We start from the raw sequence: 18,680 nt of genomic DNA, 5'->3' as shown, positions 1-18,680 counted from the left end.
CACAGTGACTGAGTGTGTGTGTTGTGGCTCTACAGTGTTGTCTATAGGTGAGGGAGGATTCTGGGAAGGAAGCGTTAAAGGAAGAACTGGCTGGTTTCCTGCTGAATGTGTTGAAGAAGTCCAGATGAGACAGTACGACCCCAGACTGGGTAAAAACCACAAATATATACAAGTAAAAGTACAAAATATACACAAATACTGTGTAGTGGACTGTGTAGGTTCATCACACACAGTTTATGTAACATTGACTTTTAATTTACGACATTTATTTGTATGTTTCAGAAACAAGAGAGGACCGCACCAAGAGGCTGTTCAGACATTATACTGTAGGTTCCTATGACAACTACACCTCCTACAGGTAAAACCCCATAACTACACCACCTGGTAACTTCACATGGATGAAAATATTAGAGCCAAAGAATAAAATTAGAATAAAATACCATTCCCAGTAACCTTGGCTGTGATGTGAACGGCCCTTGGATTTATAGAAAATCAAACTGAGTCAACGTACTGAGACCTTTTTTTTTTTACATAAATGTAAATTTACAGGTAAATTTGCATTGTGTGATGTTTAGAAAATAAAATGATAATATGACAAATAATAACAAACAGCTGAGAACTCAAAATTTTAGACTTAACATTTTTAGGCTAAATTGTAGATGATGTCATAAAATGTTTATTATTATGTTTATTCAATCAAATATATGTTATTCATTATTGATTATTTCAATAAAATAGATTTATGAAATGCCACATTTAGTGAATATTGAATATATTATATTATTTTCTTTCTGCATCATGAAAGTTTAGATTTACATAATTAAATGTGATTGTTGTGTTAACTTATCAATCAGAAAATCAGTCAGTTACAATCAAACAAAAAGAGCATTTAACTGTGAATGATTATAATGAAATTTATTTATATTCATTTATTTACTTTTTTCACACAGCTCTTTACAAAACAATATTAAAAAGTCTAATCAGTTTTATTTACATCACAATCTTAAAAACGTAAAACTGTAAAACAGATTTTATTTTTTTTATTCTGATTATTTTAAGAACTCATGTTCATGTGTTGTTTAATCTTAATGTAATGTTGAGAGAAACTGTTCCGACCAACGAACCCTTCTCTCAGCTTTTAATCTAGTTTCACTGAATTATTTATGAAAATTTAGTTTTATTATTTAAAGGTCATAGCTTCACAATGTTTATGAGTTTGGCTGCATTTCAATCTGTCCCATTATTTAATTTAAACAATATTGTTCAACAATTTCCCGATTAATAAAGTATTTCTGATTCTGATTCTGATTACAGTTAATATTTATATCAAAATCAATATAACACATTAATTTTCAATTTCATTCTGTGAAGTATGTGATTTAAAGGCAGTTTAACCACCAAACAGCCTCCACACTGTGTTTTCACTCAGTCTCTAAGGTGGAAATAACGTTTGTGTCTCTGTGCGTCAGCGACTACGTGATCGAGGAGAAGACGGCCGTGCTGCAGAAGAGAGAGAGCGAGGGATTCGGCTTCGTCCTCAGAGGAGCTAAAGGTAGAAACAGAGGGATGAGTAGATGCATGGATGGAGGAGTGGTGGGTGTTTGGAGGTGTTGGGAAGGGAAAAAGTCCTCAGAGGAAGAACAGAGAGCTTTAAAACTCCTGGCTGTGTTGTTTCATAATAACGACACTGAGCCTCTCGTTTCCAGTGAAACCATTAACACCACATCCTTCGTCCTGACAACAAGCAGCACTGGGGACAGACTCGTTGTTCATTTATTTCATTATTGTCCTACACTGTAAATTCCCAGCTTTATTTTTTCTTTTATTGATCTCCTATTGATCTGCTCCAATTCCCATGATCCTCAGCTGTAAATCTGACCGACCCCCTGAAGCCAGAGGAAGCTTCTTGTATTTTAATTTTGTTTTAATCATTAATCATCATAAATGATAATGAGAGATAATAGAAATATTAGTTAGTCTCTCTGTATTTCATTTCAACAATATTGTTGTTTTCAGGGACGGATTGATAAATTCTTTAATTTTTTTACTTTTTACAATATTTTTTTGATGTGATTTTCTTGCTAAACTTACACTTACAGTGTGTCCGCAAATAAGCAATAAAACCACAGCGTTATAGTTACACATTTTTACCTCCATACCCCTGCGACAGAGTAAATCACACCTTGACAACATTGTGACGTCATATCAGTAAAACTTATTACTTACTCATTTATTTTTCTTTCCGTCTGTTTCAAGCTGAGACGCCCATCGAGGAGTTTGCCCCCACCCCAGCGTTTCCCGCTCTTCAGTACCTGGAGTCAGTCGACCAGGGGGGCGTGGCGTGGAGGGCGGGGTTACGGACTGGAGACTTTCTCATAGAGGTAACACTCCTCTCACCTGAGGCACCGTTAGGTTTCTGTTTGTTACAGATAATTAAAGCTTCACGGTAATCACCTGTGTGTGTGTGTGTGTGTGTGTGTGTGTGTCTCCAGGTGAACGGTACTGACGTGGTGAAGGTGGGTCACCGGCAGGTCGTCTCTCTGATCCGACAGGGAGGAAGTCGCCTGCTGATGAAAGTCGTGTCTGTTTCCAGAAAATCCGAGTCCAACCTGATCAGGAAGAAAGGTCCCACCGTCAATACTCACGATTATTTATTTATTTATTCACCTGATTAATCATTTAGTTCATTCACCTCATGTAGCAACCAGACAGGATTTAGTCCATTTCTCTTTATTCAAACAAAAACTATATAAATACAATATAATAATTTCATTGAGCAAAAAAAACATTCATCTCAAATTAAAGACAGCTCTGTTTTTTATGTTTTATATCATAACTTTTCTTTAGTTTTTATAGAGTTTGGGTCGGGCTCAAAAAACTGATAAATAGCCACTGATATTTCTGAATGCTGTAAGAAAGACATAAAATCTAATGTCCTGTCATTGGTTTCACACCTTTGTGAAGCAGGTTTCTCCTTCATGTCGGCCACTAAAACAAGACCCTGAATTAGAATAAATGTATGAAGCTCTCTGCCATATTAGTTAGTCATTAAACTAAAAACAAGTGGTGAGCTTTTTATTTTTCCCTGTAATAGTTTGGTTTTACACACGGTGATGGGTTAGTGAAGTATCCCTGAAGCTGCTGGATCTGGTTTATTCCGACAGATTCGTTGCCTCAAAAACTGGAGATCTGGTTTTAAATCTGAATTTTAATAGAAAACTGTACTGAGTTCTGTTTACAGATATAAATTAGTCACAAAAATGTTATTTTCACTTATTTCATTTGTGTCTGTGTCACTGTCCATTTACTAAAGGAGTTAACCACACAGACAGGACGCTGTTTTCTTTCTCTGACTGTTATCTGATTGGTTCTCGCATTATAGCTCCACCCCCTCCAAAACGAGCCCCCAGCACGTCGCTGACACTCCGATCCAAGTCCATGACTGCTGACCTGGAGGAGATAGGTAAAACAAACACACACACACACACACACACACACAGACACAGTGTTAAGTCAAACTGCAGGAGTGTGTGTTGTTGACCTTTGCTCTGTCTGCAGCCAGGAGGAGACGTTTCGGTGAGTCAGTCACGTGGATCTGATGGTGCACCTGTTGTCGTGTTTGTGGCTTTAGTTTTAATGTGTGTGATTGTGTTGTGTTGTGAAACTGCAGCGAGAAGAATTTCAGTCTTTTGGCATGATGTTGGACTGATGTTGCAAAGACGGCATGGTGTATCAGTCCAGGCCGTAGCTGAACGTGCCCGCGGTCGTATTATATTTCTGGGAATTTGGAGAATTAAAGGTCCATATTTTAACTCCTCCTGTTCATTTATCTGAAGTGTTGATCTCCATCAGAAGATATATTTGTGGTTTTAAGAACCAAAAACCATCTCAGTGTAGTTTTACATCTCCTCTCTCAGGCTTCTCTCTGGAGCTCTAGTAACAACAGGTGTTTCTGAATGAGTGTTGTGACATCACAAAGTTGCAGAAGTCCTGACGGCTGGTTTTAAGGCTCAGTTTCTGAATACAGGCTGTGTGCATTTCTCTGTGGACTGAGGCTTTGATACTTTCACAGTATTAATATAGAACCTAGACCTGCTTTATAATCACAAACACATGGACATCTACCTTTAGACTGGATGGAGCTTTAAATAGTTTGCATCAAAACTTTTGCGTAAATTTCTGCTGCAGGTAACAACGTAAATAAGAGATGTGTTTAACTCCCAGAGAAGATGACGACCTTGTAACAAGAAATATAATCTATGAAATGTGTTTACTACATGGGACCTTTAATGACTTCAAAAGGAGTTTACAATATTTTAGCATTTTTCCACCAGATGGTAGCAACTCAACTCAACCAGGTACTGCTGCAGATATTTCCTCCTCAATGCAACATTGCTATCTCCTCAGTAATCCACAGTGTAGTTTTGTGGGATTCCAGACTAAAAGTATTGAACAGTAACTATCAGAAATGTAACAGGATACAGTGAACGGTGCAGTCGCTTGGCTGTTTTAAAAATGGCGGGTCGCGTCTCGTACAACTAGTGATGCTTCTCTCTGACCAATCAGTGTTTTCACATCACCTTACATCACCATACTGTCCACAACTTTTACCCAATGGAAAACCAGAGGACTCGTGTTGAGTTGAGGTGCCATGCAGTGGAAAACGGCTACATACTCACGACTAAATGACAAGTCAAGAATATAGTTGCTAATTGATGCCGTACTTTGCAATAAAGTAAGTTCCTCGGTACGTTTTACTGCAGTAACTGGGGAGTTAAATCGAGACCTCAGTGTTTCTAAATCCTGGCTACGACCCTGGTAACTGATGTTGCAGCAAGTTTTGATGCCATGATTTCGCTGTGGTGTCGTGTTGTTGTTGTTGTCGTCATGTTGTGAGGCTGTGTTTTAGTCTGTTTTGTTTTGTTCATGTTGTTCTTTGTGTCTCTTCCCTCCAGAGAAACTGGATGAGATGTTGGCCAGCGGTCAGCAGGAAGTTGTTCTGAGGGCCCGCCCATCAGACGACTTCAGAGCGGCGACGGTCAAACAGCGACCGACCAGCCGACGAATCACACAGGCTGAGATTAATGTAAGACGAGGTTCAGTTTAGTTATAAACATGCACCTAATGTTGTGTTCATGTCAAATCAGAAATATCGGTTTCCAGCTTGTACACAGTATCCTCATCTCCCTCCCAAGTTGTGATCTCAACTGGGTGAGTCAGATTTTTCTCAAAGCTCAGACAAATCCAGTTTGGCACTAACAGACACAGACATGCCTGGAAACCAAACAGCCGAGGACAAGTCTGGTATTCAATGTAATTAAATCCAAATTTGATGATTACAGCATCTATTTTAATCCTCATTTTACAGACACTGTAACCACACACACATTGTGAGTTCTCCAAGAATCTGAATGCTCACAAGTCATAGCAAGTGTCTTTCCCACCTCTACCAGGATATGAGCGCAGCATGAGAGCTGTTAGTGACTGTTAGTCAGTCTCCATCAGCTCAGAGGTTACATGAGGACAGCGCTGAGTTTGGATGTTTCAGCCAAATTACAATTATCTTTGTTTTGTGTGTGTGAACAGTCCCTGTTTGAGCGTCAGGGCCTGGTGCCGCCCTCAGCCCCAGAGAAGAGCACCATGGCTTTACCCAGAGGCATGTCCAGGACCAAGAGCTTTGGTGAGACACACACACACACACACACACACACACACAGTGTTCCACATACAGCACTTACAGGAATAGTTTTACTTTACCCTGGTAAATATGAAGATAGAGCCAGGAGAGAGTTAGCTGTTAGCTTAGCATCAAAACTGGGGTCAGATGGCCTAGCTCTGTTTAACTTTCGAACTTTATGGATGATGGATATGAGCGTTTATTTTTGAGCTGCAACAATACGTAATTCATCATCTGTGATTTGAGTAATTATCAATATATGTGGAGACCATGTGAAGGATGATACACCGACACTTACAGAAGACGATCACACAACATCCATGAGAGAATCAAATTAACCTTACGTTCAAAATACAGGATTAAATGCAAAATCACTGCGAACACTCACTTCCAATAATCAGCCAATCACATGATCACAAATCATCTGGTTTTGTTGTGTATGTGGTTTTTGTTGGGTGCCTTTATTTGAACGTCTCCATGGTTACCACAACAGGCACACCTGAGGACGACAGAATCACCGCTCTGATCAATGAGAGTCGGTTTCCGCGGAGCTCCTCGCTGACAGACAGCTTCATCCCTCCTCCTCCTCAGACAGCTCCACCTCCTCCTCCCTCCGCCTCTTCCACCTCCTCGCTCTTCCTCCTCGACTCCGGGCCGCCTCCCTCCTTCCTCCCCCCTCCTCCTCCAGCCAGAGGGGAGGGGCTGACCCGCTCCAGCTTCAAGCCGGGAGCAGAGCCACGGCTGCAGGAGCTCTTGGATTCGCCAACGAGGAGCCACGCCCACGCCGAGCGGCAGAGGAAGGCGAGGTCGATGATCATCCTGCAGGACACGCCGCCACCGCTGCAGCCTGACGCGCACGCTGCCGCCACGCACACGCTGCACACTGCCACACACACCGCCACACACACGCTTCACACCGCCACGCACACCTCCACACTGTCTCTCCACAGCACCAGCCCCGCCCTTGGACACTCACCACTGTCACGCCGCCGGGGTCGACCAATAGAAAACCCTTATGCTAATGTGGGACAGCAGGCTCCACCCACCAAACCGCAGAGGAGGAAGTCACCTTTGTTGAAACAGCTTCCAGTAGAGGAGCAGGGTTAGGATCGTTCAGAGTCTAACTTCCTGTGTGCCTCATGAGAGGTTTTGAGCATAAACTGATTTTGAAGAGAAATTATCACAGAAAGAATAATTTAATTAGAGCAAAAAAAAAGAAGTATTCTGGTCAGTTTGACATATTTGCCTTTATCCACATAAACGCACAACATTTTTTTCTCTTCGTGCTTTTCAGTTTGTAACAATTTCAACTTTCATTAAATTGTGTTTATCCGTCTCCACTTTGTTCATTTGCAAACTAACTGTATTGGTTGGTAGCTAGCCATATGCAGAAGCTAAGCATGCTAAAGTTAGCTAGTTGGCTTGAAAAGCGTGTGGGAAACACTAGCATACTTGACCAATTAGTGATGTTCATCTTTGCAAGCCCTACCCTGAAAGTTCCTGAACCTTCAGAAAGTACCACCCCCTGAGCAGAGACGTTTTCTGTGGTGAATCCCGGAACTCGTCCCTGGTTCCTCTGGTGGAAACACATCTATTGTGTAGCAGATAACAGCACACATGCAAAGAAGTCTACTGGACAGTCACCTGATTTTTGTTTGCTCAAATTAAATTATTCTTTCTTTGATGATTATTTTGTAGAAAGAAAAAAAGGAAGTCCCTTTACTCACAGTGTCCCATTGAGAAACGAATATAATGCCTTAAATTCCTAATCATCAAGCCAATCAGTCTGTTCTTTTCTTCTAGGACTTGGAATCAAAGATCACGATTCATCCAAATCAGATGGAGGTGGGCCTGGCAGCCCCAGCAGGGCGGAGTTGTACCAGCAGCAGGTTCTTTCAGAGCGTGCTCGGGTTCAGGGCCGCCGGTCGTCTCTCTTCCTGTCTGTTGAGGGGGCGGGGTCAGAAAACCAGGTGCCCCCCCTCCTGACTCAGAGCCATTCGATGGACGACCTTGGCGAGCTTCCTCCTCCGGCCCCGGTCCTATCGCCTTCACCAACACCTCACACCTTCCTCCACCCACTGACAGGGAAACCTTTGGGTAAGTCCGACAACATAACCTTATGTGACCTCTTTTGTTTATGATTTCAACATTAAGTGAGACTAGAATCAAGAATAACTCCTGCATTTTGGCGTTTGGCCTAGTGGACAATTCCCTAAGGACATCAGATTGCTGGTCGTACGCATCTTTTGTCCAAGTAGAAGCATGTAGATACAAAACAGTAGGAGACCTAGGACAGCCTTGAGGTACTCCACAAAATACTAGTATGAGAGAACCTAGAGATTCTGTAAAATAAAAGAGGAACTAGAAATTACTATGATTAATGGTTGATGATTTTGCTGCCGACTCCAACAGTATTATCCTTTTCTGTCTTCAGACCCCTCCTCTCCACTCGCCCTGGCTCTTGCTGCACGAGAACGAGCGCTCACTGCACGAACACCAAGCCCCGAGCCTCGGACTAAACACGCATCTGCCTCCACTACGCCCATCCCCACCCCAGCTGCCAGCCCAGAGGGCAGACACAAGCGCACCCCTATCGCCACCCCACAGAGCAGCCCTGAGCCTCGATCCAAGCGCACCACCCCACAAACGAGCCCAGAGCAGCGAACCAAGCGCACTACTCCTCAAACCAGCCCTGAGCTGAGGCATAAACGCATAACCCCACCCCTGTTCCCTGATGGACAGGTGGAGCGCCCAGAAACAGAGGGTGGAGTGACATCACCTGCCGGCCCCTCTCCTGAACGTTGGAGACCTTCCCCCTTGCCACCGCTGGCCAATGAGAGTCACTCTGCTCTGATTGACAGGCGCAGAAGCCTCACAGTGGGCAGCTCAGAGGAGGAGGGCGGGGCTTACACAGTGACACTCCCACCAGCATTGTTGTCATCCAGTGATGAGGAAACTAGGGAGGAGCTGCGCAGAATTGGTCTGGTTACTCCTCCCCCTGCCTTTGCCAGTCCTCCTGCTCCTCCTCCCCCATCCTCTCTCACCCTATTGCCACGACGAGGTGGGGAGGGAGGGGGAGGAGAGAGTGGTCCTGACTCCTTGGGTAGACGAGGAGATGAGGAAGAAGGAGGTGATGAACGGCTCCATGACAGCTCCTCCTCCCCCAGCTCACTCCCTCCCTCCATCACTTTGGCCTCCCCTCCTGCTCCATCCTCCCCCTCCTCCCCACCTGCTGCTCACCCATCTCCCTCATCCACTGCCACTTCCCCATCAGGCCTAAAGCCTCGCCTACGCTCGCCAATTGGCCGGGGCCGCTCAGCGCTTCGGGACCCGCTTCTGAAGCAATCTTCAGACAGTGAGCTCCTCCCCTCTGCTGCATCCTCCTCCTCGCCCTCCTCGCCACTCTGTTCCTCCCCCACTGGTGGTGGTGGCAGACAGCCACGCTACCTATTTCAGAGGAGGTCCAAGCTGTGGGGAGGAGGGGACGACCGTGGGGAGGAGCGCAGGGGCCTCAGCCCGGACGAAGGAGGAGGCCGTCCGGCAGCGCTGGGAGGTCAGGGGTCGGGGTCAGCTGTGGATCTGACCAGCCGGTCTGCATCAGCACTGGAGCTGAGCGGCAGGGCAGGGTCAGGACTGGATCTGGCCAATCGGCTACAGCTGCTCAACAAAGACAGTCACTCTCTGGGGGAGGAGCCGAGCCCCCTCGACCCAGGCCGGAGGTCACCAGTAGGAGGTGCCAGGTACATTGAACTGCCTTACATTGTAAATACTGCAGTAGCACTCACCTGATAGTACAACTGTGTGTGTGTGCGAGTGTTGTAACAGAAATCTGTTGTTTATGTTGTTCCAGATGTGTGGACAGTGGAGAGAGTAAATCGTAGGTTTTAATCTCTGGTAAACATTTCTTGTTATCGCTAAGAGATGATTTTCTTTAGCTAACAACTAACTAACATTCACCTTCTTTGCAGATGACTAACTACTAAAAATCTGAAATTACTCTCCCATCAGTCTTTGGAATAAACCTTTGGAAATGACTGTTTGCTGAACCCCTCCCCTGAAAACCTGATATATCAGGCATAACAAGTCATAGCAGACCTGTCAAGCTTTGTTTTTAACCTGTTTAAATGGTAGCATTGGGCTTTCATAAGAACTCATACTTTATGCTTTCAAAAGCCAAAAACACAAACAAAAGCGAGTGGAATAGATTAAACTCAAATTTAAGCTTCAACCATTGAATTCCAGAATCTACATTAGTACCTTAATGTTACTGAGAACAAGATGCTGTATTATTAACATCTTTGAAGCTTCAATAGAAAGTCAAGCATCCAAGACACTAGAGCGATAGCAACAGTGTGTAGCTGTAGCTGTGTGTAAAGCTGTATGAGGTTTATAAGGTTGACAATTCTTGTATGTGTATGTAACCATATGAGTCAGTAGGAGACAGAATTTCAACCCTTATAAGTCACATTAGCGTTAATTAGCAAGCTGATAAAAATCTGCTAATGACAGTTGTAATTTAGGCAAAGTCGACAATCATCACGTAGAAATGAGAGGATGCTTCACTGACTGAGGCTTTAGGAAGGATCAAGAACTAACTCCACATAAACCCGACTGATAACTGAGGTGTCAGTGATGTTTGTGTCATTGGTTTTCTGTTTAATGTGTTGCAGGTTGTTCTCCAGTCTCGGTGAACTCCACACCATCTCCCAGCGAGGATATGGCGCCAGCTATACAGTCCGACCAGGAAGTCGCTACCCTGTAACCCGCCGCAGCCCCTCCCCCTCTCCCTCCCCCTCTGATAGGTCAATAGGGCTCACCTCCTCCCCAGCTCCCTGCTCTGAAAGGCCAGATCTGAGTTCCGGTCGCGGTCTAACCATCCTGAAGTCGTCCAGTCTCAGTCTCCCCTCAGAACCAAAGGAGGTTCGGTTTGTGATGCGAAGCGCCAGCGCACGAACCCGGTCCCGTTCCCCTTCACCTTCACCTCACGCCTCACCTTGCCCCTCCCCGGTCCTCAGTGGCCCCCTGTTGGCCCTTCGGCCATGGAGGCAGCGGCCCCTCAACCTCTGGAATAAATATGACGTGGGTGACTGGCTGGAGAGCGTCGGCCTGGCCGAACATCGCCAGCGCTTCCAGGAGCACGAGATCGAAGGCTCCCATCTCCCCGCCCTCACCAAGGAGGACTATGTGGAGCTGGGTGTCACCAGGCTGGGACACCGTATCAACATCGAGAGGGCACTCAGACAGCTGCTGGATGGTTCCACTTGACCCCTCACCTCTGACCACTAACCTCTAGACATCCTGAACTGTGACCTCATAACCCCTGACCTCTGGTCAGACACTAGGCCATCTCTTTGACTAGGATATCTTTGCAGTGACTGAATCTTTAGACCTTTTTACCAACGTGGAACCCAGCTCTCTGAGTGATCTCGGTGACACTTTGGCTCATCAGCTCTTTGATCAACTCAGTGCTGTGAGGACTGGTAGCACCAAGCTCCGTGTCCAGTGTTCAGCTGTAGCTGGACGTCTGTTACCATCTAGTGCCTACTGAAAATATCATAGAGTACATGGATGCCAGGCTAGAAAATGAAAGTTGCAAATATTTATTCACTCATGCCAACGCAGTTACCTGTCTTGACTTTTCATTCTGCACACACATCGTGTGCACTGTTCACTTTTGGTCTGAAAACAGCCTGAAGAATGACACCGTTTGACTTCAAACAGACGCTGAGGTCTAAGAGTTTCCAAAACAAAAATCTGATCCAGAGCCGAGTTTATGACGTTTCTAAGAGTCCCTTATGGATACCAATGATTATTTTCTCAGTGAATCGTGTGGTCCATTGGTTCCCAACCTTTCCCAACTCATGGCCCCATAAAAATAAAAGTATACAATGTGGTTTGGCTGTCTGTCAAAATAAAAGTTCCTGTTATTGGCTTATCACAGTGATAGGCCTTAATACAAGAAAAAAATGGATGGTTTTTAAATATCATAAGTGATGTTAAAGATCAATTTATTTTAAGACATTTAAAAACATAATTAATATATAATTTTTATATAGCCAAAGGTGACTTTTTAAAATTGCTCTTTTTTTGGACACAACCCAGAGATATTCAGTTTTGTATCACAGAAAACTTTCAGAAGCTGGCGTCAGCAAACGTTTGGCATTTTTGTCTAAAACACTAACGTAATAGTAACGATTCAGCAATTATTAAAATAGTTGTTGACTTATTTCTCGTATCAACTCTACTCTCCATCTAATTCATGTCCTTTCATCGATGGACCTGAGACATCAACAGCTACTAACATTTTGTCCTAGCTAGAGCTAGTTTTTCCAAATACTGGCATAATGTAGGGCAACAAATTTCTTTTTATGTGTTTTTTGTGTATTCTGGTCTGTGTTACACAATATGTGATGAAATTTCTGGGTTTTGACACGTATAAAATCCAAAATATATTAATTTGTAAGTTAGAAAACTAGCAAAGATTTAAATGTGGGATCCGAACAGAGGGTGTAACCAGTGAGTTTTACGAATTTTTCTATAAGAAAATGATTGATTGATCAGAAACAGTTGATGATTAATTGATCTGATGATCTACTAATCGTTTCAGCTCTACCACCCACTCAGTTTTCTATAGCATTACATTCACATACAACAGACCAAGCGATTTCCCACTGGACACAGAGCTCTGCTGCCAGTTTCAACATGTGAAGATGTGTTGATCAAAAAGCTGATCTGACAAACTCACTACAGACATGAGACGGGTTGTTTTCCTTGTGCCATTCTGCTTCCCCAGACGAGATTAGCTGGATTTCTGCTAGCGGAGCTGGAGGATTCACAGGTTTACTGGGAGTCTCTACCTTAACAACGGGAGATTATAGCTGAGGATACGTCTCCGTTCCTTTTCAGAAAGTTCTTGTGACTTAGCATTTTTTCCAAATATCATTCATGAAGAATTTGTGTTAACTTTGAGTTCATATCTTAATGCAGATCATTTAGAATTTATGAATAACAAGTAATAATAATGTGGTGGTGATGACTTACAGAGTTTATAATAGTTTGGAAAATGATTTTGAGTTCCTTATGATTTGACAATGAGTTGAATTTCAAGGTCGTTTCGGTGATTTTTTGGAATTCATGATGATTTGTCAATGAGTGTGAATTTGTGCTGATGTGCTGTGTGTTTCAGGGAGAGCTGCAGCAGAGCTCCAACTGTAAACCTCTCTGGTTTCTAACCTGCTTATCGAGGGCTTTACTGTACATGGTGCTATCTGTTTAAAGCCATCTGTACAGAAAATACTCCTTCTCCTTCCCCTCCTATACTTCCCTCACACTGACACCTGAAGCTCTTAGGTTATCCCCCTTAACTCTAGTGTGTAATTCTTAAATTAATCAATTAAGTACGGCTGCACCTGCCATACAGGTAACACGTCAGAAACAGGCCATAAATGGAGTTTCCTCCCTGCCATATTGGGGATTTCTTCCCTGCCATATGTGGAGTTTCCTCCAGACTATATATAGAGTTTCCCAGAGGCCATAAGTGGAGTTGCACAGTTAGAGTCAACTGCGCATTAACTTTAGGGTTGCAACCAACAACTAATCTTCAGATCAATTTCTTGATTAATCAACTGGTCGATAAAACATCAAAAAAACGAAATTTACTGTCATGTAAGACCAAGAAATTTTCACATTTGAGAACCTGATGACAAAATGACTTAAATGATTAATTGATTATCAGAATCATCAGTGATTAATTGTTCTTGGATTGACTAATTATTGCAGCTCTAATTCATTTGTGTTTATGAGTTAAGATTTGGTCACACCAACATATAGAGCCCATGTTCACCTCATTGATTGTTGGTCAAAACCCAAAGATAGAAAAGGAAAAGCATTAAATTCTTAATATGAAATCCCGAAATCATCAAATGTTTGCTTGAAAAATGAAAAACAATTCACAGATTATTAAAATATTTAGTCGACGGTCGGTTTATTGACTAATTGTTGCAGCTCTAACGGGCACAGCTCTTAAAAACCCTCTTGTAGTACAGATCAGAGGAGTGGGATCTGTGAGTCCAGCACAGAGGCAGGTCCAGAGCATGTTTAGCTTAGCACAAAGACTGGAAGCAGCGGGGAACTGCTAGCTTAGCTCAGTCAAAATTGACAAAATACACCTTCCAACAACAAAGCGGTCCAACTTACATGCTGTATCTTGTTAGTTAAGAAGCTCGTCACTGATAGAGAGACAGGAAAAAAAAAAAAGAAAAGACCGACTGCTGCTAAAACCACGTTTCATTTTTATTTTTTATCGTCCTTGTAAATCTGCTCAGTGAACAAGATACAGCGGTGAAGTGAGACCTCTCTGAAGTGGCTGAAACATGTATTTCTTTCACTTTTCTTCCTTAAAATTGAAATGGGGAAGCAAAGTTGAAGATGTTTCAAAAACCGTTGGCATTAACAGTGTTTTAAGTGATTTTTTTTTTTCTTGATTCTTACCATCACATCGCTACAACACTACCTGACATGTTACAGCCTCTCCCCTTGATTCCCTTGTAAAGCACAATCAACATTACAGTGCCTGTTTCCACTACAAACAAATCTATTGCGTTTATCTATTTTTTTGTCCAACTGAAGTACCTGAACACGTGCCAAGCTACAATCATTATTTTCCAAAGTTGTACAAGTTTACAACAATCCCTTTGATGGGAAATGTAATAGCAGAGGTATAAAATGTATAGTCTGTGTACAGCACATTACAGTAGACTATATAGTCTCTATAATATATATTATGTTAGAATAATGTAGCTATAGTGTAATATATAGAGTATAGTACAAAATAAAATTTATACAGTAATATTTTGTTAGACTATAGTGTATGAAGTCTTTATCCATATGTGACATTCAGACTTTGTAAACAGCTACACATCAGCTGTTAGCCTAATGCTGACTTCACACTAACACTGAAGGAAGATGCCCTCTTCAGTTTCAAAACATCGACACTGAGCTCGGAGGATATTCTCAGAGTTAGGGGGCGTGTCTTCAAAGATCAACTAGGTTGTTTCCGTTGAAACCCGCCCCTTTACATATTCAAAAATCTATCACGCCCCCTCCCCTTCATACCGACACTCCCACCCCCCTTTACATTTGTGACCAAACATGGTTCCAACGTCCCTCTATCGTATCAGTGGAAGTATTGAAACAGCATATTATTACATGGTCAATCAGCATGCTGGATGTTTGCCCCTGTGGTCCACTGCAGCACTGCACTGGACCACAGTTATAAATAAAACATCTGCAAAACTGTTTAAGACAAATCAAACTCCAGCCAAAGTCAATTATTACTTTTTGCATTGTGAATTTTTAACAATGATGGTGTTTAATCAGCTGTTTTTATGTGCGAGACATAATCTGTACAACACAGAAGAAGGAGGAGAAAAAACTTTTCAACTCTGTGAGAAATTTACATCCTTGATCTCACTCAGCGAACACCTGACGTGATTGAGTCGTGTTTTTAAATGGTTTTCAATCAAAAAAACTGCAACGAGAGTTAACGCTGTAAAAAGCCACTGTCTGCTCCCTGCTGAGCAGCAAACAGCAGACAGACAGGAGCTGGTGAAGACCAAACACAGAGCTAAAAAGACAACACTGGATTTAGATTGACCGCTTGTTGCTCTGTGACTGCAACCATCAGTTCACCACGTCAGCTTTTTGTATTATATTCACAACTTGTTTCTACTGCCAAAAAATCAGTTCTCCCAGGTGTAATTACAGTGGACACCACAGACTGGGACCGTACATTATAATAACAAGAGGCTGTGTATTATTACTAACCCAAAAAGTGAATTTAGTATTAAGCCACTCTGTTAGCTACCTTGTTGACTGATGCCAGCTGGAAATAACAGCCCAGTTAACCACCTACAGAGGTTAGATGAAGTCGCCTTTTACGCTGGACTGTCCAAATGAAAACCAGCAGAAAACCTGTTCACAACACGAACATCTTTTTAGCAGTTTATCTGCAGAACAGTCCTGGTGTCACAGACGACATCAGAGCCCCTGTTGTGTAGCTGTTTACACCGACTGAAAACCACGTTCAACAGATATATACTGTATATCTGTAGTATATATTATAATGGACTAGAGTCTACTGTATAGAGTCATCCACAGAATGAGCCGTCGCTTTTTCTGCTGCGTAACAATGAAAATCAGGTTGGATGTAGATCAGTGATGACGAGGTCATGTGACCTCTTAACCTCTGACCTCACGTCCTCGCTAAAAATCCTTCTGTACGCTAATATACCTGACATGAGGTCATTCACCTACCGCAGGATTTCTCAGCCAATCAGAAACACAACCAGCAAACCTGCAGCTAAAATCTTATCAGTGACATGTTGATGAAGTAAAGTCAGTGGTGTTCCTCCGCTGGGAAAAGTAGTTCCTTCTCTACTTTTCTCTTAAGTTCTGCTTCCTGTTTGTCACCAATCAAAGTGTTGTCAGCTAATGTCACATCCCCAGATTTAGCAGAAAACCTGGTTCCTGTTCTGTCCCAAACTTTCTGGTTTGGATCAATTTTGGTTCCAGATCAATGGATGTTGTCCATTTTTCAAGTTCGGTCTAGTGATTTGGATGATTCACTAGTGAAGGTTGTTGCCATCTTACCTGGTCCTGATTTATTTTCTCCTGTTCCACCTTGATTATCCAGATCAGTTTTACTCCCATGAACACCTAAACTCAAGTCTGTGCTTCTTTTTTCTATATAAGCCAACACATCATTGATGTTGAATTGTTTTGACAGATATTTTATAGCATTAGCACATCCAGGCTCCCATACCTGACCTGCTTCTGTCTCTAAAGCAGTATGTGGCCAGTTTTGCACTTTAACCAGACTGTAGAGTTATTTAGGTGCCAGTATTAAGATTCCTGTGTATTATCTCATAAACAATGAGACGAATACTTGGAGGACTCCTGGTTAAATCATCAGTACAGAAGACAAACAGCTCTTGTCACTGGCAAAAGCAAAAGAACTAAAACATGACACATCCATATTGTTTAGGTGAGATAAAATGCTGACTCATGCAGGTACAGGTGGACTGTCAGTCGCAGGTGATTCACGTACAGACGTCCACCGTGACGGTCACTGTGAGCTCGGACAGAAACTCCTCTGCTCAGATGTTGGCCGGTGTTCGCTCCACACACTGTTCACTCCAGCTCCACGGCGCCAGATTTAATCCCTTTAACAAAGGCAAACTGAGCTCAGATCAGTCTGCAGAGGCTTGTTCACGCTGGTAGAGTCGGGACCGCCCGGAGTCACCACAGTCCTGCAAACCGTGACAGGTCCACACAGACTCTACTTACTCACCTCAGTGTTTACCAGACGAGTCGTGACCAGCAACCAGCCATCATCTGTTAATTAACCAGACCACTTACATCACAAACATTCAGCTCAGACGTAGATGTTTACTGAGGAAAGGAACAAAGGCAAAGATATTGATCAATATCAATATTGGATCATTCAAATCAAAACTGATAAATCTATTTGTTATACCTTGTAAGGTGTTTTTTAGTAAACAGAATTCTTCTTAGGACTTTAAAGGTCCCATAATTTACACTTTGAAGTGTTGATCTCCATCAGAAAATATATTTGTGGTTTTAAGAACCAAAAACCAAAAATGTAGTTTTACATCTCCTCTCTCAGGCTTCTCTCTAGTAACAACAGGTCAGTCAGCCAATCAGAAGAGAGGATCTGAGACTCTCTTCTGATTGGCTAACGGTTTTCTGAGTGATCCAATAAAAATATAGAAGATTTCAAACACGCAAAGAAAGGTTGGATGGTGGGTCCAGGTGGGCGGGGCTTGGGGCATGGCTGAGGGCGGTGACTGCTTTGTTGTGACATCACAAAGTTCCAGAAGTCCTGACGGCTGGTTTTAAGGCTCAGTGTCTGAATACAGGCTGTGTGCATTTCTCTGTGGACTGAGGCTTTGATACTTTCACAGTATTAATATAGAACCTAGACCTGCTTTATAATCACAAACACATGGACATCTACTTTCATATTATATGGGACCTTTAAAAAAATGAAACCAAAGCAGGAAATGTAATATTCAAATAACAAATGTGCAACAACATGAGGAGGTCCAGGCTTAAATGTTTAATGACAAAATTAAAATTTTAAATAAAAAAAAAATTAATTTCCCTGATATCTGCAGATGATGTACGACCAAACAAGAAATAAAATTGAGTAATCCTGGCTTTATTTTCATGTTTGGAAACATCTACACCAAGAACCCACTTAGACCTGCTTTATAATCAAAAATCTCACTTTATACAATATGAGACCTTTAACAACCTGCAGACTCCTGCTAAACAACACGTATCCTCAATGTCCAAACATCTTGATTTAGCTTAAGCTAAATGTATACTAGCTAACGCAACAGCTGAAAGAAATGTCATTACAAATTAATATTAGTTGGCTCATGTAAAGTCAACTTGTCCCCCAATAAAAAGAGACGTGGCTGCAACAACCCAGATATAGACCGAGATATCAAATAATTATAATACTCATAGATCAAAGTCCTCCAACGTGGTGACAGGAGAGAACCGGGACAGTGGTTTCAGAGCCAAACTGGCCGCCGCTGCAGATCTGGTAAAGTTAGAACAAACACGGGGACTATGGTAACATCTCAGCTTCCTGCTGATTGGCTGAGAATCCTGGCTTTCTAACCTGTGTGTGAAACCTTCCTCCTCCTGATATTCACATGGTTATAATGGTTTTATGGTTACCCTCCTCCTCCTCCTCCTCCTCCTCCTCCTCCTCCTCCTCTCTGGCTTCCTCTTTTTACAGTATGTTTGTAGTTTCTTCTGAGTGAGTGGCGTGTGTGTACTTGTAGTTTTTTTTTCTTCCCTTTTCTAAAAAACTAAAAGAGCACACAATGACAACTGATGAGCTCTGTAACGCAACAGATTGTAATCTTTATAATAAACTGTCATTTATTACAAAGGTAATACTCGGCCT

The 18,680-nt window shown here is 42.5% G+C and overlaps 1 protein-coding gene across 7 annotated transcripts in view; it reads left to right on the top strand.

Moving 5' to 3' along the window:
• Window positions 1-18,670, top strand: part of shank3b (SH3 and multiple ankyrin repeat domains 3b) — a 35,188-nt gene extending 16,518 nt beyond the window's left edge. For 3 of the 7 annotated variants that reach the window (XM_071501917.1, XM_071501915.1, XM_071501912.1), the window contains exons 14-27: window positions 36-149; window positions 283-358; window positions 1,470-1,552; window positions 2,257-2,381; window positions 2,493-2,625; window positions 3,383-3,463; window positions 4,956-5,086; window positions 5,587-5,680; window positions 6,171-6,779; window positions 7,481-7,774; window positions 8,112-9,417; window positions 9,528-9,554; window positions 10,348-17,002; window positions 17,033-18,670. In XM_071501917.1, the coding sequence (XP_071358018.1) occupies window positions 36-149; window positions 283-358; window positions 1,470-1,552; window positions 2,257-2,381; window positions 2,493-2,625; window positions 3,383-3,463; window positions 4,956-5,086; window positions 5,587-5,680; window positions 6,171-6,779; window positions 7,481-7,774; window positions 8,112-9,417; window positions 9,528-9,554; window positions 10,348-10,942 (3,668 nt within the window). In that variant the 3' untranslated portion in view covers window positions 10,943-17,002; window positions 17,033-18,670. Of the gene's footprint in view, window positions 1-35; window positions 150-282; window positions 359-1,469; window positions 1,553-2,256; window positions 2,382-2,492; window positions 2,626-3,382; window positions 3,464-4,955; window positions 5,087-5,586; window positions 5,681-6,170; window positions 6,780-7,480; window positions 7,775-8,111; window positions 9,418-9,527; window positions 9,572-10,347 lie in introns of all 7 variants that reach the window. The other 4 variants (XM_071501916.1, XM_071501919.1, XM_071501914.1 and 1 more) reach the window with 3 other exon arrangements.
• Window positions 18,671-18,680: the final 10 nt, after the last annotated feature.

The sequence above is a fragment of the Trachinotus anak genome, unplaced genomic scaffold (assembly GCF_046630095.1).
Source record: "Trachinotus anak isolate AG129_WGS33_773 ecotype Australia unplaced genomic scaffold, CSIRO_AGI_Tana_v1 ptg000018l, whole genome shotgun sequence".
NCBI lineage: Eukaryota > Metazoa > Chordata > Actinopteri > Carangiformes > Carangidae > Trachinotus > Trachinotus anak.
This window is presented reverse-complemented; position numbering and strand designations above follow the sequence as displayed.